This window comes from Salvia hispanica, unplaced genomic scaffold (assembly GCF_023119035.1).
Source record: "Salvia hispanica cultivar TCC Black 2014 unplaced genomic scaffold, UniMelb_Shisp_WGS_1.0 HiC_scaffold_1063, whole genome shotgun sequence".
Taxonomy (NCBI): domain Eukaryota; kingdom Viridiplantae; phylum Streptophyta; class Magnoliopsida; order Lamiales; family Lamiaceae; genus Salvia; species Salvia hispanica.
The window spans coordinates 22,550-45,644 of NW_025951320.1; the positions used below are offsets into that span (position 1 = coordinate 22,550).

The 23,095-nt window shown below is 36.3% G+C and overlaps 2 protein-coding genes across 6 annotated transcripts; both read left to right on the top strand.

Moving 5' to 3' along the window:
- The first annotated feature begins 5,537 nt into the window (after positions 1-5,537).
- On the top strand, positions 5,538-6,038 carry LOC125197893 (putative late blight resistance protein homolog R1A-3). The gene has a single exon (XM_048096409.1). The coding sequence runs from the start codon at positions 5,538-5,540 to the stop codon at positions 6,036-6,038; it is 501 nt and encodes a 166-aa protein (XP_047952366.1).
- A 10,106-nt stretch (positions 6,039-16,144) lies between these two features.
- LOC125197892 lies at positions 16,145-17,865 on the top strand. Of its 5 annotated transcripts, XM_048096406.1 has the most exons (5): positions 16,145-16,910; positions 16,989-17,328; positions 17,414-17,476; positions 17,580-17,629; positions 17,738-17,865. In XM_048096406.1, exons 2-5 carry the CDS (start codon positions 17,191-17,193, stop codon positions 17,805-17,807), a joined length of 321 nt encoding a protein of 106 aa, XP_047952363.1. In that variant the 5' UTR covers positions 16,145-16,910; positions 16,989-17,190; the 3' UTR covers positions 17,808-17,865. The 5 variants fall into 5 exon arrangements, 4 of the variants coding, with proteins under 4 accessions (XP_047952363.1, XP_047952362.1, XP_047952365.1 ...); XM_048096405.1 differs by having other exon boundaries at positions 16,145-17,328; XM_048096408.1 differs by having other exon boundaries at positions 16,146-17,238.
- Positions 17,866-23,095: the final 5,230 nt, after the last annotated feature.

Consider the following 23,095-nt stretch of genomic DNA (forward strand, 5'->3'; position numbering starts at 1 on the left):
TCTCCCTTTTTTCAATATTTAAAGTCTCATTTTTAAATCGGGGAATTTTAAGGAATATGAAAAAAAATTGGGAAAAAATTAAAGGGCATGGTCCCTTTTTAAAATATTAATTTTATAAGAATTTGGGGAAAAATTTAAATGGGTGAGGTTTGCTATCAAAAAAAAAAAAAAGTAAATGAACTTTTTTCTGGACGTCCTAAAAAAGAAATTGGGGCATTATTTTTTGGGGCGGGAAGTATTACTTAGATTTAAAATTTTTTTTCAAACTCAACTTTTACGATGTTTCTCGTTTTGTAAATATCTGAAAAAATGAAAATAGGGGCCATCATCCCTTATTTGGGAAATTTCTTTTTGATACAAAAAAAAAGGAATAAAAATTTAATGAGTTTCGTGAAATAGGAATATTTTTTTCGTCCCATTAGTGTTGCCCCAAAATTGGATTTTTGATGAATCCCTCATTCGACCAAAGAATGAAAACTTGTTAAAATATCTTTTGAATCGTTCCTTCTTCAATTTCCCCACCTTCATGGGCCCTTTTGAACTATGTCCTCCTTCCCCCATAGTTTGAAGTTGCCCGATGTTGAATCTCCCCATTGTTACATAGGAATCGAGCCATGACTGCTTATTTATCTTCTTCAACATTTGACCTAATAATAGCAATCTCCATCTCTTTGTTGTACTCATCAGAGTTTTAGTACCTTGATTCATAAATGAAATTTTCAATACAATTCACGAAAATAATGAGAAGGTACAAATCCCCTTATCCCATTTTTTTTTTCATCTCTTCCCAAATTGAAATTGGTCCCCTCCATATCGCCTTGCATTGGTTATCAATTGATCCCCCCAAACTATAGCATAGTAAGTGAATTCAATTGCAGCAAGTCCAAATAAGTTTCTAGATAACTCTATCCTTTGGGATCTTCAGTTTGGTGCTTCTCAAATCACCATCAACTTTATTTGTATGCATTCTTCTATCATCTATGTGACTTTCATTTCAAAGCTTAGATGAAGCATCATCTTCTCCTCCACTCTCCTTGTTATTCACATTTGTTGCTCGAAGTTCCAATTTCTCCAAGCGATCTGTTACGTTTTCCATAATACTTCCAAACCTTGCATATTGTTTTTTTTTCAATGAATTTCAACATAAGATCAAATTGGAATATCATTGACAGTAGGGATCCATCCTCACAATTTACTCGCATTTCACACAAAATAAACCTCAACCAAACACTCGTGTATCACTTATTTGGCTTTTACCTCCCCTCAAATAATCTCACCTCTTAACCCTTTTACCACTCAATTTTCTGTTGTAAACAAAACATGAGGATAAAACAAATCAAGAGCAAACAAGAAACAAGTAGTATTCACCAGATCACTTCGGCCCTTCAATGAAAGATGAAAGAAAATGGACGAAATATACAGTGAGATAGAAATAGAGAGTGCTGTGTTTTTTTTAACAACTGCAAAATGGATAGATAGGTATTTAAAAAAATAAAATAAAATTGTGCTCTATTTTTTTGCTACTAAAAGATAAAGCGATACGAAGAAGGTAAAGAGGTTGATAACTTTTCTTTTTTTCAATTTTTTATATTTTTTTAGATAATAAGGATATAAAACATAAATTATAAAGCTAATGATAGATTAATACCAGATGACTCTTGATACCAAATGATATGGACGTCGATACCAAATGATATGGATTTGGATCGACAAAGGACCCATAGGAAATATTGATCCAAGAACCCAATAAGAGCTTTAGAAACCTTGGACGTTTGCTATATATGATTAAGGATTAGCCAAAAACCTCGTACGGTTGAACACCACAAGAATTTGCTTAAAGTATCTTGATAAGTTCCAAAGAAGTGAAGTGCTTGAACCATATGATTTAGGGAAAGGAAAATTTTGGTTTTTAAATTCAGTTGAGGCTGATTCATTGGGACTAATGGAGTAATAAAATGTGAATGAATGAGTTAGGAAAATATAGGTCTATTACCAGATTAGTACTCTAAAAAGTAAGTCGACAAGCAACGCGGACTATAAAAATATGAAAACTAATAGCCGATGGAGGAGTACTCCCTCCGTCCCAAGATATTAGACCACTATTCCACTTTGGGGTGTCCCAATACACTTGAACCATTTCATTTATGGTAAAAATTTACTCTACTACCAACTCCACTTACACCACTAAACAACTACGCCTCCGTCCACCAAAATTTGTCGACTTTGATCCGTAGCAGTTTTAAGAAATGTAATGGAAAGTCGTTGAAAAAGTTAGTGGATTGTGGGTCCTATTTTTATATATTAGTTTTATAATAAAAGTGAGTATGAATGAGTTAGTCGAATATGGGGTCCACTATCAAAAATGGTAAAAATGCAATGGGACAAATTTTGGGAGACGGACGGAAATGGAAAAATTGGATAAATTTTGGTGGACGGAGGTAGTATCTCCTAAATTTATGTGCTAAAAGAAAGAGTCTAATATCTTAGGACGGATGGAGTACTAATTTTAAGGTGCAACCACACAATCAAGTGCCTTAAATTTGTATAAATATACAAACACGAGCAACCACACAGTATAAGTGCCTTAAATTTGTAAACAAATACACACACGAGCTAGTAGTAATTTCTAATAACTCGAGTACAATAATATATAGTATTTGTATTGCGTGTAACACAAAGGATTGTTAAACATGGAAATGAAAAACTAATAGTAGTAGTACTAAGTATGAAGGTGCAAATATAGAGGACAAGTGAAACACATCTCTAGAATTCTACAGATTTAGATATCCATAGACAAATAACACAAACCCATAGTTTGAAATAGAGAATAATGAAAACATTAAAACGACTAGGACAAGTGGAAAAGCTAGTAGTAGTAGTACCTAAATTAAAACACAATCCAATCCGTTGATTTGATTGTACGTAGCTAATAATAAACGAAAAGAAAATTTAGTAGAATTGAAGTTAGAGGAATTCGGGAGCGAAAGGAACTCCACTGTCAAGGATCCATCCATCTTCAATAAAATGTACGAGGAGTATATGCCTTTGCTTCTTCATCATTGGCAAACTGCTTTATACCAGGCCAGGTGACACGTTTGGAGAGATCGGGCGGGCCCAGTGTTCTTATACTCGACGTAGAAGAGGGTATCAAGCCGCGGTCCCCTCCACGGAGACCAGCCATCAGGAGATATGAAGCCGTCAATGGTGCTGTGCATGATGACCGTCCTGGATAGAACCTTCCACGGGCGGCCGAGGTAAGACTTGAAGGGAGGCTGAGCATCAAGGTAGTCCTTCTCCGCAGTGAAGTTGCAGCCTTGGATGATTAATCCCAGTGAGGTTCTTCTCGTTGCGTCCCTGGGCGGTGACCATGCAGGCCTGGTTGGGGTTCGGCTTCCGCACCACCAGCTCACACTTCTGGAACACAGAGATAGCGTTCCGAAGATAAAGTCAACAGTGCCGCTGATCCGGCACTCCCTGAACAACTGGCGCTGGACATGGGATAGAGGTGTCTTGATACCCGTCCATGTGCACTTGAAGAAGATGCCCACGTCACCTGATGCTTACCGACGCCCGGTGACCCTAGGGCCGCTTGTTTTTCCCCAGCCTTTGGGGGGCCCGGGATCAGCGGCACTGTTGATTTTTATCTTCAAAAGCATTCTGTGTTCCAGAAGTGTGAGCTGGTGGTGGAAGCCGAACCCCAACCAGGCCTGCATGGTCACCGCCCAGGGACCAACGAGAAGAACCTCACTGGGATTATTATCATCCAAGGCTGCAACTTCACTGCGGAGAAGGACTACCTTGATGCTCAGCCCCCCTTCAAGTCCCTGGCCGCCCGTGGAAGGTTCTATCCAGGACGGTCATCATGCACAGCACCATTGACGCTTCATATCTCCTGATGGCTGGTCTCCATGGGAGGGGCCCCGCGGCTTGGATCCCCTCTTCTACGTCGAGTATAAGAACACTGGGCCCGGCTCCGATCTCCCCAAACGTGTCACCTGGCCTGGTATAAAGCATTTTTGCCAATGATGAAGAAGCAAAGGCATATACTCCCTCGTACATTTTATTGAAGATGGATGGATCCTTGACAGTGGAGTTCCTTTCGCTCCCGAATTCCTCTAACTTCAATTCTACTAAATTTTCTTTTCGTTTATTATTAGTTTACGTACAATCAAATCAACGGATTGGATTGTGTTTTAATTTAGGTACTACTACTACTAGCTTTTCCACTTGTCCTAGTCGTTTTAATGTTTTCATTATTTTCTATTTCAAACTATGGGTTTGTGTTTTTGTCTATCGATATCTAATTGTTTGGATTTCATAGCTGTACGTTTTATTAAATAGCAGTAGTAGGAAAGTAAACCCCTGAAATTTACTCCCTCATCTCAATAAGATTTTAATTTCATTTTGGCCCGCTCAATTAAAGTAGCACTTTATTTCCCATAAATAGTAAGAGTTCCACATTCCACTAACTTATTTCACTCACTTTTTATTATAAAATCAATATAAAAAGTGGGAGTACTTGTTTCATCTATTTTCTCTAATCAAATCAAGTTAACTAAATATGTTCTTTTGCTCTCATTTATTTGAATCATTTCATTACAATTGAATCATTTTCTTTTTCCCTAACACTTAATTTTCTTTCACTACGTATTTTACTCAATCATTACTTATTTTATTTTATTTTTCTCCTACTTTATTACAACGATACTTAAATCACTGAATATCCACACTAATATATTCTAATGCATATAGAACCCATCGAATCTCAATTATTGAGCATCTAATGATAAATTCAATTTTAAAAAAACATGAGCCAAATAGTCAACGGACATTAATCTGACTCTGTCGATTCAACTCAGCTATAGACTATTTCATTACCTATTTAATTAGTAGGAAGAATACTTCATAACAATTAAATAAATAATAGAAAAAATAGAGCAAATTGTATAAGATTAGTCAAAATAGAATCAGCATCTGTTACTTATTTGAAAACTCACAACAACAGTAGTCATCAACATCCTCCCCAATCCCTCTTTCTCTCTGAGTATGGCAACTTATGCCGCTCTTGTTTCCCTTGCTCAAACTACAACCTTTGATACAAATCATGCCATATCTGACTTTTCTATCAATGCAAAAGAAACATTAGATCAATCCGCGAGTATGTCATCACCACCTTGCTTACCTTTCTCGAAGATTATCCAGAGAACCAACCGTTGGGAAGCCAAGCTGAGGGACATAGCTCAGAAAATTGAAGATATGATCGAACAATTTATGTATTATGGAGGGAAGGAAACATCAACAAGCTTCACTTTTGAAAAGGAGCTAAAATGTAACGCTAAACTTCAGTTTATTTGTTGGAGATGTGATGGAGGCGACCTTCTTACTCATCTCTTTCTCTCTCATCATCATCATCAGAAGCATCAAAGAGTTCCACCTACCTACGAACGCGCGGTTGGCTTAGATGAAGATGTGATGACAATAAAGGAGCTTCTTTGTGGGAGGCTCTCATTTAAACTCAAGTCATGCCCATATTAGGAATGGGTGGCATTGGTAAGACCACTCTAGCTAGAACTGTTTATGACGATCCATTAATCACACATCATTTTGATATTTGTGTTTGGCTTACAATATCACAAGATTACAATGCACAGAAAGTTCGTTTAAGTCTTGTGGATTCGATTAAAATTATGGAGGAACATATGCCTAGATTAGAGATGGATGATATTTCAATATTGATGAAGAAAGCTTATAAAAAGTTAAAAGGTTGGAGGTATCTCATGGTAATGGATGATGTGTGGAGCACAAAGGTTTGGGATGATATAAGGAATGTATTTCCGGATGATGCTAATGGAAGTCGAATCATGATTACCACAAGACTAGAAGATCTAGCCGTTTATCCGAACTCTACTTGTGCTCCTCATAAGATGAGGTTCATGAGTGGCTCTCAAAGTTGGGATTTGTTTAAGGGAAAGGTGTTTGCAGACAGCAATTGCCCACCAGTTGGAGTATGTGATACGCTCGGATCTTGCCTGTTTTAAGGCCTTTATTTGTCTTTTTAATGTCAAAATCGCATTTCATGTCCATATTTTGCATATTTTTATCTATTTTGGTATTTTGACATGTTTTGTGAGAATTGTGCATATTTGAGCCAAAACAAGGGAAAAGTCGAAGTTGGAAGTCCGGAGCGTTCAAACCGTCCGGGGTCGCTGCACCATGCGTAGCGACCACCGGAGCCTAGCGACCCGCTCCGGAGAAAGTTGTGCTAAAAATGCGAAGATGCCCGGCGGCGTTGGGAGTGCGTAGCGGCCATTCGAGTAGTTCCGAGCTCTTGGACTAATTTGCGGTGACCACTACCAAAATGGCGAAGCTACGGACAACACACGGGGCCGGCCGGCCAAAGGGGTGGGCCGCTGCACGCTGCGCCGATTGACCTATTTTCTCTCCAAATTTTACCAAAATTAGCCACCTTTTTTCCTTCTACTAGTAGGATTCGAACCATTCCCTATAAATACCCTCAAATCTCTTCATTCATACCTTACTTTCATCATCTTTTTGCCTCATAATTCTAGAGCATAAAATTGAGAGAGTTCTTTCCCGTGCAAGAGGTTGGAGATGGGAAACAAGCGAAGATCAAAAGGGTCAAAGGGTTCACCTTTGATTTTATTGTTTTTAGTTCTTATATTCACTTTTTTTCCCCCCATTCTATGTTTTTAGATTATTTTACCATGTGAACTAAATTCATGGATTCTAGGGGTGTGTTAGTAACGACTTTGTTTATACAATTCTTTTTTCTATTTAATATTGTTTGTTTTTACTTTCTTCCTTAAGTTGTTCAGTCTTCATGTTTGAGTGAAAATTCGATGAAGATTTAATATAACTTGCTACATAATCGTAAGAGGAGGTTGGCGAGTTAGATCCACACTCAATTAGCTTTCCTTAAACGACACTATTAATTGGAAATGAGGACTTTACAAGGGTCTTAGGAGCTTTTAGGAGTTACGAATCTAGAATTGACAACCTAGTGTTAGTAATCTACGCTTTTACCACATGGGCATAACTAGTATGACTCGTTCTATCAAAGTATAAAGCTGTGCTGGGTATTGTAGTTGGAATTTGTATAACCATGCGTGAACCCACTCCTGGAATTCTCTTATATCTCATTACTTTATCTATATTATTTGTTGCAATCGGTGGGTTTCTTCCGTTTCCCCTTTTTTTCTAAAAAGCTTTCAAAATCCTTGGTTCTCCAAATAGTAAAAACTTAGAAAGGTATCACGGTGATTTTATTCTCGGGTTCATAACCGATCGGGTTTTGCTTTTACTAGATGCGGGGATTTTTAGTGATAATAAAAAATATGGATGTTGGGGAAAAGATTGGGGGAAATTGTAGGATCCCCTTGCCATTGACGTGGTTGATGGATTCTTTTTGTTGAAGGGAAACAATTCTTGGAAAAAGTTTCAAAAAATGTGAAAATTCCAATTGTTAGTGAAGGGTTGGGGGGGATTTATTTTAATTTCCTTGTCCATCATTTGAGGGTGTTTTTTATTTATGGCAATGTTTCGTGAAGATAAAACATCTGCTTTTTGCTTTAGATTATGGTTGCCAAGGTTCTTCGATCCCAAAAATTTTAAAAAAAGTATGGTAAACTGCGGAAAGAATTTTGGAGGATCTAGTCAAGAGAAATGTTTTACTTGTGACCGGGAGAAAAAGTGGTGGGAAAATCAGCGTTATCCTCCATGATATGAGGAGTGATAAGGCCAATTTCATGCATCGGTTAGGGGGTAAATTGGGGTTTCCGGGTCAAACCCTGTTTTAAGTCTTTTTAGAGAAAATGGGATCAAGGAAATAAGGAAAATCTGAAAGCGGGGGGAAAAAAGCAAAAAGGAGAAAAGAAAAAAAATTTTCCACAAAACCAAAAAAAGGAAAATGGAAATTCGAAAAAAGAGTCTAAGGCCAACCCCCCGTCTATAAATCGGAGCATACAAAAAGAACATCATCATCTACACCTTTCACGTCCTCTTAGTCACTTTCTCTTTGTTTTCTAACACCGCACGCAAGGGGGTAATTCTAAGGGTTTTGTTTTGTTTGTCGTCGAATATTGTGTAAAAACGTCCTCATGGGGGAAGAAACAATTTGTCTTTTAATTTTTTTTTTTTGTGTTGTTTATCCGGACTTTTTGTTCAAGCTTGGCGATGTTGAATCGTGATCAATATTCTCCATGAAATTTATGTTTCGTTTTTTTTGTTTTATGTTGGTTTGTTGTTTATTTGCTTTGGATGCTTTTCGACTTGATTTTTTGGTTTGAAGGAGTTGTTGTTTTCGTTGTTGATGGGTAATCGTTTAATCGGGTTGGAGGATGAATTTTGTTGGTGCTTTTGGGTTTGGGTCGGAGTGGATTTAGCATCGACGTTTTAGATCGAACGGGGGGATGGAATTCGATGGTTATGATGTTTAGTTTTTCTTTGTTTTCTTATCTAGTAGTTGTAGATCTCCCCTTTTTTGGGTTTAAACGCAATTTCCAAACCCAATTTGGATGCCTTTTCCGTCCGGGTTTTTTGCTTTTGTTTTTTACATGTTTATGTTTAGATTGTTGGAAGAGATGAAGATCGTTGTTAGTTAAGTCGGAATTTCGTTCCTTTGGGTTTTTCATCCGTTTTATTTTTAAAAAGGCCCCCCACCGCTGTTTTCGTTTTTTTAGTTGTTTTAGGAACCCCGTTCACTAGGTCTAGTAAATTTCGGTTGTTGAGTTCTATTTCCTTTTAATTTCTATTTCATCATGAATGCTTGCATCGTTTTTTCCGTTTCCTAGGTCTATTTGTTAGATAACTCACATTTTTCCAAGTTAGTAATTTAAAGTTCCCCAACCCCAAAATTTGCGTGGCCCCCCCCCAGAATTTTCCCAAGTCCTCTAGATTCTTATCCCCCCATCCTTTTTCCGTGGGATCGACCCCTTTGCTTCTCCATACTAATTAATAGTGTAGTGGGTTGAGGTTTTTGATAGTTGGTGGGGTGAGTCCAACGCCCCAATTTTTGTGTTTATGATCTCCTAGCCCTTTGTGATCTATGAATCCTCTTAACCCGAAAGTTGGGGGGATCCCCAATGTACCGTGCTCTACCACCATCGAGAGTTATGCATAAGAAAAGCCCAGTTGGGGAAGGGTTTTTTCGTGTTATCGACAATCAAGTTGTTCCAAAAAGCATGATAAATGAACACGCATCGGGAAAGGGGGAATTTTGATGACACCCGGGGTCCAACCATTCATACCATGTTATGTTTTAAAACCCCAAAATTCCTCACCTTTAAAGACCCTTTTTAGGACGTTTTAGATCCTTTGAATATTGGACGCTGAAGCGAAATTCAAAAGCTCTCAACACAAGTATTTGAGTTGTTTCATTTAAGGGATCTAACTTTTAATTTGTTCTTCTAGTATTCCCCCAGCTATATCTAATCCTATTTACTTTACCCGGGACACTTAAAAAGTTGACCTTGCATGGTGGCAGATTTCTTTGGCAATATATGAGTATTGTTGGTTCACTGCCCAATCTGCAAGTGTTGAAGCTAGTAGATCAAACCTCTGGTCAAACGTGGGAAACAGCTGATGGAGAATTTCCTCAGCTGAGATACTTGCTAATTGAGAGATCAGGTCTCCAGCACTGGATAACTGAGAGCAGTCACTTTCCAAGACTGAAGCGCCTAGTGCTTCGTTTTTGTCGGGATTTAATGGAGATTCCACAAGGTATAGGAGATATACCGACACTGGAATTGATTGAAGTGGATCCTGATAACAAGTCTCTTGTGGAGTCAGCGAAGCAGATAGCTGAGGATCAACAGAGCTATGGAAATTATGATCTTTGTGTTCGTGTCTCCTATTATTGATGAGGTTAGATTTCTATGTAGCCTTGGACAATACTAATTCTTATGTAACACATATATTACATGACTAGCATTTACTGTTCTATGTCATCTTGTATTGTGTAATCTATATTTTGGACATCATAGACACAATATTGACCGACATGTATATCCATGTTCGGTTTCAGCTTAGACAATATATATGTTGGTCAACAATTTGTCTATGATGTCCAAAATATAGATTACAATGAAATATTTCATCAATGTTTCAAAATATTTTCTTTCATCATTGAAATTTGTCGTATTCTTATTGTAGAGGCTGCGGTGTTAGCGGAGAAATTCAAGGTTGGCCTAGAAGATTTGGATCGCACACGTATGTTGAACTGAAGTTCTATTCTCCTTAAGTTGGATTTTATGTACACATAGTTGAATAATTTTTAAAGACCATCTCGTGTGGCATCGTTGATATTTGCAAGTCTTGGCTCTTTGGGAGATTTAGCTAGGCTGCAAAATGAGCAAGAAGAAAAGTAGGTTTTCTTTCTACACATTGCCTCATTCTAATTCTTGGTATTGATTTGCATTTCTAGTTTGTATATTTGTTTGGAAGCATTACTTGGATTTGACTATGGTTTGGATATCAGCTTTACTCTTTTTTATGCAAGGAACTCTTATTTTAGTATTGAGTAGTACCCCCATCCAAAAAATAATAGACTAATTTTACTATTTTGGGTGTCCACCAAAATTACACCTTTTAACTCTTTTTACCTAGAGGTTTGTCTTTAAATGGCGAGTTTACAATTATCTTTTCTGAAATATTAGCGAACTGATAATTTTTAGTTTTTTATGCGAAGAAAAATGGAGGTAAATGTATAAACTAAGTAACAAAGGGTTATGCATATAGTATCCAATCTACAACTACGACCAATTCTACACCATTAGATCTTAAAATGAGTGGATGAAATTAAAGCTCACGTATTTCAATAAATTGTAAATAAAATAGCAACAGAATGGTAAAATAGTCAATATGTTATAAGATAATAATTTTCATGGTTTTTTTATATCAACATGGTATTACAAATATCAACACAGTGGCATGAGAATCTCAACACAAATACCAGGAAACATCAACATAGTTTTATTAATATTGTACATGCATTATATTGAGATTGTTAGATGCATTTATTGATATAAAATCAGTTTATCAACATATACGAAAATTGAAATAAAAATTATAAAATTTCATCATCCGATCATCGTCGGAACATGTGCAATTGAGATCTCATTAGAATCCATGACATTACCTTTAATTTGATATATTTTTTACGAAAAAATAATTTAAATCAAGAGAGTTACGTAAATTTAAAATTTTAAGATGATTTTGATGAGAGAGAATGTGATTAATTTTAACTACTCCCTCCGTCCCACAAAAGATATCACACTTGTGGGACGGGATTTTAGTAGGTTTTATTTTGTGTGTTAAATGGAGAGAGAAAATATTATTTTTATATTCATGTGAGAGAGAACTTTTTCCAAAAATGGAAATGTGACATCTTTTGTGGGACGGAGGGAGTATCATTTATAAGAATTGACATGAATACCCTTTAAGTTTGTTTAATAATTTTATTATGTGCATTATTTCAACCACTAGATGTTCTAATCTAATAGCTAAAATTAGGTCTTAATTTGTGATTGTGAATTAGTTAGCAATTAATCATAATACTGAAAGTTTAGCTAAGCAGAGTAATGTTTTATGCACATGCAAATCCTCTCTGCTTCTATATATGTATAAGTTAGAAAACCATAATATATAAAAGCATAACCTACATTCGACTAGAAGGGCTAGAAGAAAACAACCAAAAGAACTAGAAGAAAGTTTTGTGATTATAATTCGACACTAAAGTAAGTTTTTGGTAAAATAGGAATTGTATTGCAAGTTCTAATGCGACAAAGGAAATTGACGAATCATTATTGTGCTCTAAAATTCAATGGAAGGTGAAGATAAAAAATGAAGTACGAAGTGATTAATGAGTGACAAATATTTTCGATACAAGTTGATTACGTAAATTCTGTTGAAAATATAATTTGCATTCATGAATCTCAATGAAGAGACATGTACCTTCTTATAGAGTCATGTATTTTGATGAAGAGTCATGTACTTTGATGAAGAGCCATATATCTTCTTGAAGAGTCATGTACCTTGATGAATAGTCATGTATCCTATTGAAGAGTCATGTATGTATCTATAAATACCATTGTAATCTCTACCATTTAATTCACTAAAAAGAATCATTCAATAAAAATATCATATTCACTATTTAGTGAAATATATTTATATCCGTATTTTCTCCAAATATCAAAGTGCCGCAGCACATTATTGATTCTCATACCCAACAAATTGTGGTATCTAGAGCCTTGTTATTTAACATGACATCAAGTATTTCCATGTTTCCTTATACTCCAAATCAAGTTCCTATATTCGAAGAAAGCACTTCGATCACTGGGGTAATCAAATGGAGACTATATTTTTGTCTCAAGATCTATGGGATATTGTGGAAGATGGATTTCCAAAACAAAAACAAATCAAGAAAATGACTTCAAGAATAATGTAAAGAGATATGAAAGCGCCTTGAAATTCATTCAACAAGAGCTAAGCAAATCCATATATCCAAGGATTTATGGTATCAAACGAGCCAAAAAAGCTTGAAATATATTGAATAAAAGATTTCACAGCAATGACAACGTCTACCAAACTATAATCTCTAGGGAGAGAGTTTGATAATTTATCAAAGAAAGATGGTGAAACCATGCAAATCTATCTTACCCGAGTTGCTAAGATCGTGAATCAAATTAGAAGTCTTGGAGAAGTAATTGAAGAAAAGAAAACAGTTCAAAAAGTCCTTCGAAGTCTTCTACAAAAATATGATTACAATGTTGCCACTATCGAACATGAAGAAAGAATTGGAAGGTCTTCAAATCAGCCTCAAGGCCAAGCATTTGGGTCGAGGAATTTTTCAAACCTATAACAACAACAAAGCAAAAGAAATTCATAGGACAAACATTTCAAAATAATGGTGGATCATTCCAAGGAAGAGGAGGAGATCAATTGAGAAATTCTAGTCTTTATTGCAAAATTTGCAAAAAGAATAATCATAACACAAATGAGTGCTATTTCAAGTGAAAAAATTGCGAGAATTCAAATAATTCCCAAAGGGATTGCTACCATCAAAAGGAAGAAGGGAAGCAAAATAAAGCACAGTTTTCTAATGACAAAGCTGAACAACTGTTCTCTTGTATGATTTCTAAACATCAATTACAAGAGAAATTGTACATGGATAGCGATTGCAGCAATCACATGAGAAAATATATGATCTTTGATGAAACAACATCAAGGGACTGGGAAGACTAATCAATTGAGCATCTATCTCAAGATGATTTTTATGAATCATCAAATATAGACGATGAAGCAGAACATGGCGTTCCTCAACCTCAAAGTCCAAATCCTACTCTACAAAGTCCTCATGTTGCAAATTTAAGTCCAGAATCTCCAATAAGAAAGACTCGTTCATTACGAGAAATATATGAGGTATTCGAATTTTTTCTTTATACTAGTGAGCCGGGAAATTTTAAAGTTGCAAATAGCAAAGAAATTTGGAGAAAAGCTACGAAGGAAGAAATTGCCATGATAGAAAAGAACAACACTTGGGAGTTGGTCGATAAACCAATGCATAAAGATGTCATTGGATTGAAATGGGTCTATCAAACAAAATATGAAGAAGACGGAAGTATTCAATAACACAAAGCCAGACTTGTGGCAAAGGGTTACTCGCAATAGGCAAGAATTGACTTCACATAAACTTTTGCACTAGCTGTGAGAATGGAGACTATTCGTGTTGTACTTGCAACTGCAAGTACAGCTTGAGCTTCAAATATTTCAACTTCTTTCACATATTTGATGCGTATCTTCTTTGTTCCTAGGAGTATTGATGCATATTTTCTCAAAGATGGTTTTCATCGAAGGCCCAATGAGCCTTCTTTATATGTGAAAAAGAGAATAAAGATATCATGATTGTTTGCAGGGTAATGATAAAATGCAAACTCTATATATTGTACAAACTTCAAACTCTTCAACACAGTATCAACAAGCTTCAAGTATCAACACGGTGTAAAATTTCAAGATTTTGCAACACAAAGTTAATACAATGTCAATAAAATGTCAAACACTGTGTTGACATATTTTGTTGCTATTATTTTGTCATATATTGACATTTTCTAACGGTCTAGATCATAGTTTGGAGTTTGTACAATATTTAGAGTTTGCATTTGATTACATCTCATTGTTTGCATCTATGTAAACCTTTATCATCTGTATGCTAGTAGCCATATAGATAAGATTATCTACATATATGCAAACAATCATGATATCATGATTCTCTTTTTTCACTTATAAAGAAGGCTCATTGGAACTTCGATGTAAACCATCTTTGAGAAACTATCCATCAATGCTGCTATTCTAGGCTCTTGGAGCTTGTTTAAGGCCATATATAGCTTTCTTCAATTCGTACACCTTGGCTTCTTCTTATTCAACACAAAAACCTTTAGGTTGTTCAACAAACACCTCTTCCTCTAGCTCTCCGTTTAGAAAAAGCCCTTGACATGCTTTTCCTTGAAAACCTTGAATGTTTTCACAACATCTTCAGAAAGAAATCATTTTTCCTCTTATCAAGTTCTTTCATGAATAACTGAAAATTTTCTGGTAAGAACTTCTTTCTTACCTCATTGCTGCAGTTGAACGTGACGAGTCGAGGTGTTGGGTCCCCTTAAGCTTTCCATTTTAGTACTATTCTAGTCTAGTACTATCATTCTAGACTAAGGCTTGAAAAGAAGGTTCTTGGGTCCAGAGCGAAAGAACGTTGCTCTGATACCACTCTGTCACGACCACAACTCCCTAGTGCTAGTGAGCGTAGCTATTTCGCGACTAAACAATTCTCGATAATCAAGGGACAACATAAAAAGGATGAAATCACTTAAGTCAATAGTATCAAAGGCATATGGGTACATAGTCAAAACGTGTTCAGAGTATCAAGACTAAGTTCATAGCTTTCTAGCACGTAACTCTAGATTGCAGCGGAAGAGTCCAAGACAAAATAGCACGTATGAAGACATGCTACTTTGGGCTACCTAACTACTTATTTAAAATTCTTGTCCCAACACCTTCGCCTGCTCGTCCACGTTCAACCTGCACATTTGAAAATAACATGCAGGGCTGAGTATTTGATATACTCAGTGGGCACATTGCCAAAAATAGTTCTATCTTTAATTGTCAATGCCACAGTTGAGTGATCACGGGGTTTTACTTAAAAGACCCGAGTCACTAAATACTTTTCTTTTCATGAAGATTTGATTGCGCAATCACGTAACATAGATATACCATATCTGAACCTTGTGTGAACCGGGAATGTGGCCACATTCCACGACGGTCACTGGACCGGCCAACTCCTTTGTTAGCTCACGATCCCCTTATGTGTACACTAGTCCGAGTAGGGTTTGCGGCCCTACTGGGACCCGAATTCGATTTAACTTAAATTGGCATAGCCAAGCAGATAGGTAATCATAAAACAAAACATGGCATGACAACATACTTGAGCAAAAATTCACATTTTCATACTGAAATCACGTTTTGAAAGAATGCCCACCTCAAAGCAAAATCTCTATCCGTAAGTTCTTTAACTTGGCCTTAGACGACGTGTGGAGACGTCCCTTTAGGAAATAACATACATATACTTAATTAGATTTTGAGATATCCATTAAACGTAAACATGAATGCATCCTAAGTGCGTGATCGTTTTATTCTTCTCTAAATTTTCTAGAAGAGTTCTAGATTTCTTGAATATTAATTAAATCAGTAGATTTAATGATTTAATTAAATTGGGGAAAATTATTCACTTAACTAGGGGGTGTTACCTCCTATGCCATTTATTTAAGTACTAAAAAAAATAGGCTCGAGGTCTATTCATCGTTAGCGTATCATAATTTCTTAAAATTAATCATTTGAGCACTCATACTAAATTCCGGAAAATTAGACTTATCCTCGTGGAAATAATTAGCGGACTATTATTTAATCCATAACATAGGAGAGTCCATGATTTAATTAAATTCTTAGTCCATGCTTTATTTAATTTGGTGGCCCAACCTATAAAAAAAATGCAGCCCAACCAAAACTAAAGAGGCCCAACAAAATAAAAATAAAAATAAGGGAGGCCCAAATACTCCCTCTTCTCAAAACTATCGGCCTCTCCCTCTAAACACAATCCCCAAATCAACACACACACTAACCCTAAAATTGGAGGAGAAATCGGTGGCTCCACAATCTTCTTCCTCCCGATTCCTCGCCGGACTCCACCGGCGTATACTCCCTCCTCCCCTGATTCTCTCTCTCAACCCCTCTTTCTTCTCAACTTAAGTCAAAAATCCCTAATTCAGAGGCTCAATTCCTCTCCCTCTCTCCTGTGTCCGTTCGCCATCAATCGGTCACCGGAAATTTTCCGGTGTTCTCGGATCATTCCCCAACCGGCGACTGCTCTTCCTGCACGGCTCTCCCTATCTCTCTCTCATAATCCTCACTCACTGTGCTCCACGCCGAGCTACACTTGGTCTTCCTCTCCCGGCGGAATCGTCGCTGCCATCGCCGCCTCTCCCTCGCAGCGATGCCGCCACTGTACTCGGCACCCGACGCCGTCTTCTTCTTCAGGCAGCGCCGCCGTAGCAGCGCCATCGTTGCCCGCCTCTCTCGCGGCGTCAGGTTCAGGACCAACGAGCAGCAGCGCCGGCTTCTCCCCTTTTCTCACAGCATCGGTCCCTTCGAGCTGCCCGGGTTCGGTCCCCGTCGGAGCTGCCGTATCACTGCCCTGTCTGTCGGGCTCTTCTGCCGCCTCTAGCAGCGTGCTGTGCAGCTGCTGCCCGGTGCAGCCCTGCCCCCTACTCTAAGCTAAGTTTCTTCCATCCTATTCTTAGCTTACTTAGTTGGGGTTTTAGGGCAGCAACTATGTGGAATTAGAGGTTTTGAAAAAAAAATTATGTGTTACTGGAATGAGCTTGGTATTTGGGGCTAAAGTGTTGATTCTTTAATTATTGAAGCTTGCTACTGTTGTGAGGTTCCTAAGGCCACGATTCTATGTTCTTGAGCCTAGCATGATGTTCGAAACAAAAGCAGAGGGTGTGCTAGTGTTTTACCTTGACTTGGGTGAATCCTTGATGATTGTGGCTGATCCTAAGCTTCTTGTTACTCCTTGCTCCTCATGCTAGCCTCCTCATACTTTGTGGTGAAGTTGGGATCGAGATGGTGTTGTTGTTCTATGCTCATCCTCTTGAAGCTGCGGCTGCCTTGGTAAAAACAGTTCTTAAAACCTCAGCTCCCTTCCTCTCAACCTTGCTATGTTGCTGGAAAAAGTTTGAAAGTGTAGGAGAGTGTTCAAAGGTGGTGTGGAGGATTTTATAGGCACGAATGTGTACTCGTGTAGCCTTAATTGGGGCTGTTGAAATTCTTTGTTATTTTCCTGCAGCAAATCTCCCTTATCTTTGATTTTTGCAGTAACTTTAACAGAGTTTGGTGGTATACTAAGGAGGTAAGGACTATGCATTTATGTTATTTGTAGTACTAGGTATTTGGCTGTTTTCTTCATCTTGTTCTCATATGGCCACCTAGTGACCGGTACATAAACATTTCAGGTGCTGCCATATGGTGTGGAGGATTTTCAGAAATTGACTTGCCCTCTTTGGTGAATTTTTGGTCTCCTATTGTCAAAGAAGGGTTGTTTCTTTTCTTCTAATAGTAGTTCCTTAATTTCCCTTGTTTCTTAGCAATTAACACTTGTTTTATCTTGCAGGTTGGTAGAGGACTTGGGCTGCCCAGCTGTTGTCCTCGACGGGCTTGCTGCCTCGGGCCCAATGGGCTGATTGGATAGGGTCGCGGTGGAGTGCGACTTGGGCTCGGGGGAAAGAAGAGGCCCAAAATGCAAGCAATAGCAAAATAGTTTCTTAAGCTCTAGGCCCATACTTGTCGACATTAAACATCAACGAAAAGGATAATGAAAGAAGCGGGTATTACATTCGTTGCGTGGTTGTTATTTTTTTAATAATTTCACATATCGTAAGAACGAAGAACAATTAAACGACGATGAGGGCATGTTCCGTGAGGACGAGCAGCCGGCGCTTGCACCGGGGCTGCGCGTCGCTGAATACGCGAGCCTCAGCGTTGGGAAACTTCTTCTCGTGATTTATATGCTAAATCAAAATTTTGTAATTAAATTTATGTAATCATTACATATGATTACATATGGTTTTAAATTCAATTCAATCACCTTCATGTTGACCAAAATTTGAGAGAATCACGTTTTGATTCAATTTGAATCATTCCGGCGTGAATTTGGACTAATCAACGTCGAGTAGCAGAAGCTTCCCATCGCGAAGTGATCTCCGCAGGCTGGACTCTACAGCTTTGGAAGTCCGATCAGATGGGTTGTTCAGCGATGATGGGTCTGATGTGGAGAAGCAGCAACGAAGCAGCGCCGTCAGCTCGATTGGGAGCCCGTCGGCAGATTCCCGGACTCGTGAGGCGACGGCAGCGCTGCAGCGGAGCAGTGGGAGTCCGACGGAGAGTTAGACTAGGGGTTTTCCTATGCCTCGTTCCGTGACTTCGCTTTCCAAAAATGATTAGTATTTCCAAATCCTTGGATTCAATTTTGGAAATAATTCAAGATTAATTTGTAAATAAGATTTGAATATATCTTTTATGGATTTTATATATTTTATGAGATTTGATTTTGTATTAAATCATGGATGGATTATAGATTTTATCCTTATTTTATGGATTTGTAGGGATTTAAATTCCAAGATGAATCCTAGGTAAATTTGGATAATGACAATCTGATTTTAATCTATATCCTATAGATTAATGTGGATTTATCCCTAGACAAATCCTAGTTGGATTTAGATGATGATAATATTATTTTATTCTTATCCTATGAATTTATATGAAATAATTTATAAATAAATTTTAGATGGATTTGGATAGTGATAATATAATATTTTATTCTTATCATATAGATTTATATGGATTTGTTCCTAGATAAATCTTGGATAGATTTGAATGATTATAATATAATATTATCTTATTCTATGAATTTGTATGGATTTATTCCAAGATAAATCCTAGATAAATTAGGATAAACAGTTATATTAATTTATTTTATCATATAGATTTGAATAGATTTAATTCTATCAAGAAAAATCTTAGATGGATTAAAATAAGTATTAATCCAAGTTATCCTTATCTTTTGTATTTATATCCTAGATAGATTAGGATAAAGATGATATATAAGAAAATCCTTATTTAATTAGATTTAGATGAATTTATTATTTATCTAAGAAATCCTAAGTAATATTTGATATATTCTAGATGTCTATTCTAAATAGAATTAAGATTGTATAAATCTTAGTTGATAGGATTTTATTTTTATCTTATAGATTATGATGGTTTGTTTCTATCTACTAATATCCTAGTACGATTTAAATAATGATAATCCTAGATTAACGTTGTCTTGAATTGTAAGATTTGATTTTATCGAAATAAAATCTAGAACAATCCTAAGTGGATTTAGATAGTTGACTCTATCTTGATAAATCCTAAATGAATTTGGATAATGATTATCCAAGATAAAACTTAATTATTTAATTGATTCTCCCTTGACTAGATTAAATAATTGCTTTTAATCATCCAGTATGTTTAAATGCCATGCATTAAATGGAATTATATGTTTATTTGGTGTTTATCTATTTTAAGTGGTTTATCTGCTTTATCTGCTTATGTGATAATTATGCAAAAACTATACAAAATGTCTAAGTGATGATTACAACAAGTGCTTTGTATACGGTCTCCATTGGTTGGTTTGCAAATTTTATAAGCTAGTTTCTAATATTATCGTCACCCATTATGTGGGACAATAATCCTATGAAATAGCAAGTTCATATGGGAAGACTTCTCAAATATAAATAGTGTGAACTAGAAAGTAGTTTCTAATATTATCGCCACCCATTATGTGGGAACAATAATCCTAAGAAATTACAGTTTTTCAGAATTTCAAATAGAATTTATGAGATAACTTGATTTTGTTATCAACACATGAGCATTGTTATGGAAGTGTGTTGTAGAAACAAAATTCTATAATGCGAAATCTGATGGTCGTGCTTAGGCAACATTAGGCGGTCATGCCATTATGTGGTCTCTGGACTATTCGTCGGTGTTGTGACCAGTAAAAATGTTAAAGTTGTGAATGAGTATTGACCTCTTATGGAGGGTACCTGTTTTCGATTTTACAGTTGCAAGATACATAATTGTTTTGTGGTTATTTGTGATTATGTATTGAGCATAAGTATGTGATAATAATTTTATTTGCCAAAACTTCATGATCTCATTCAATTTTTGTCTGCGATCCTTAAAGAAAGTAAACTCGAATGCCAAAATAATGTAGACCGGAAATGAAAATGGATAAGATTCTCATCGCTGAAAAAACCTTGAGTTTATACTCACCGATTCATGTCCTCCATTTCCTCGACATAATTCCACGAAGAATTTTCGAGAATGCATTATGCATGTACTTGACAAGCTCTTTGAGGAATAAGGTCAAGCTATTTTCTTTTAAGTAGCACGACAAGTCTTGGTTAGTGATGATGAAAGATGAATATCAATAGAATCTGTCTAGATGATTCAATTGGAATATCCTAAAGGGACGGAATGTTTTGAGGAATCTTTTGATCACTCAAATAGTTTTCTAACTCAAGTCATCGCCTAAAGTAATAAGAAATGACTACTAGAAGGTTTAACTGAAAAGTAGAAAATCTTCAGAAATATTAGTCGTTATATTACTGTAAGAGGAAAGTAACATGATAGATGGCGAATTCATAAAGGCTGCATTTTTCTTAAGTCCTAGTTCATTTGAACAAAAGACTAGATATGGAAATGGGAGAGCCTGAATTATCATTAAAGTTTGTTTAAAGCGAGTGAGGATGCTTTGTAAGTTGGATTGACCTCTTTTAAAGAAGGACAATGACTTACATGAAAATACATCTTCTAAGTAAAAGATCTTAATCCAGTTAGCCATTTGTTGCAGTGGGAGCTATTTTGCTCAATTATTGTTTTATGGTTGATGTTTAAGGCATCATAGTATTGAAACAATATAAATGCAACAAGATTGAGTATTAAACAACAAATCAACTTCTTAAACAATGAATGATAAAGTATTTATGGCTCTTTAAGGCCAAGAAAATACTTAGCTATTGCTCAAACTGATCTAGACTATCAAGATTTTTAAAATTTGTATGTTAAATAGCTTGAAAGTCGAGAATGTCTGTTTGATGCACTATGAGTTAGAATCGTTTGATTCAGAATACTTATAGAAGTGCAACATAGAAAGACTAGCGAGTCTTAATGGTTTACACCATAAGAAGACGAGCAAAGTGTTATGATCAGTAGTGGGAGTCTAATCTCCATTAACGAATCCAAGCATTCTTCTAAAGAATGAGATGGTTATGTAAAAAGGAATCGAAGTCTTTCTGAGACAAGTTTGATTAAGTGATGAGTTGTACTCATTACAATCTTATCATTGATGGGATAAGCGTTAGATACAACGAGATACACCTTAAAGAAACTACCAACATCAGTACCTTCTACAAAACACAAGTTGTGGACTAGAGTGACTCTAGTCTAGCACATCTCAAGGTGTAATGTTGTTCCAACACATGTTGGAAAGGTATCCAAGTAATTGGAGTTGAGTACTGAGGTATGATTTAAGGTTGTCCCAAATGATGTAAGGTTATAAGTTCTGTAATCTTCAAAGATAGAATTCTTGTATGAAGATCAAGAGATGAACTACAAGCCTAACAACGTGATAACTCTCAAGATAAAGAGAGAGATATCGGATTTTCCATATTACCAAGGATTCATACCATTAGAAACTTTTGCACTAATAAAATCAACTTTAGAACCTATGATTGTGAGAACCAGGTCTATACATTGCTTGGAACATTTTAGCATTAGAAATTCCATGAAAAGGTTTTTACCTTTCAAGTTGGAATTGTCTTATCTCTAGTCAAGTGTCAGTGACACTTAGTGAGATCAAGAATTATGAGACTAGTTTCGGAGATAGTTGTCTTATGTATGCTATAGTGTGTACTAAGTTTGATATTAGTTGTGCTTATGCATGACAAGTGTATATCATATTAACCATGGCAAAGGACTTTGATTGAGGTAGAGAATATACCCTAGTACTTGAGAAAGGCTAGTAACTATATTCTAGTTTACCAGTCATTCATGTAATGTCCTTGGGGTTACACTGTCTTAGTTTTATGACTAATCAGTGATCGAGTAAGTCATCCTCTGAATATGTGTTTACCTTAGGAATATCTTCCTAATAGCTTTAATCGTAAGTTTGAGTATGCCTATGAGTATTATTTTTTATTACTCTAGTGAAGGCTAACTCAATGGACACACGAGTTTATTAAGCTAAGCAATCACATATGGATGACCAAAAGAGCACTTCGGGCTACTTATTTCACTTGGATCTAAAAAAACCAAAACTTAGTTGCATTATCATCTTCTGAAGACAAGTACATAGCCGCTTCGGATGCTATTTGTGAAGGAATTTGGTTGAGAAGGTTATTGAAAGTTCAGAAAGAAGCTACAACAATTTATTGTGACAATATGTCAGCAATAACGATGACAAAGAATCTTGTGTTCCATTCAAGATCAAAACATAATGAGTCACGACATCATTTCAACTGAGATATGATTAACAAAGAAGAAATCAATTTGGAATATGTTGGAACAAAAGAGCAGCTTGCGGATTTCCTTACTATAGTAGTTCCATTAGAGAAATTTGAGAAGTCACATGATATGCTCAAGACTGCAAATTAAGAGAGGGCGTTGAAAATGTAATTTGTAGTCATGAATCTCAATGAAGAGACATGTACCTTCTTGAAGAGTCATGTACTTAGATGAAGAGTGGCATTGTTTTAAGGCCATTATTTGGTCCGTTTTGAAGGAACTGGCAGCGGAAGCGGTGTGACGGATTAACATAATTTAACAATTATTAATCGCACAAATAAATCACATAATAATCAGATCTATTTAGCAGATTATTTAGACAAAATCTATTCGCGTAATTCTCACATGTATCATGCTCATAACT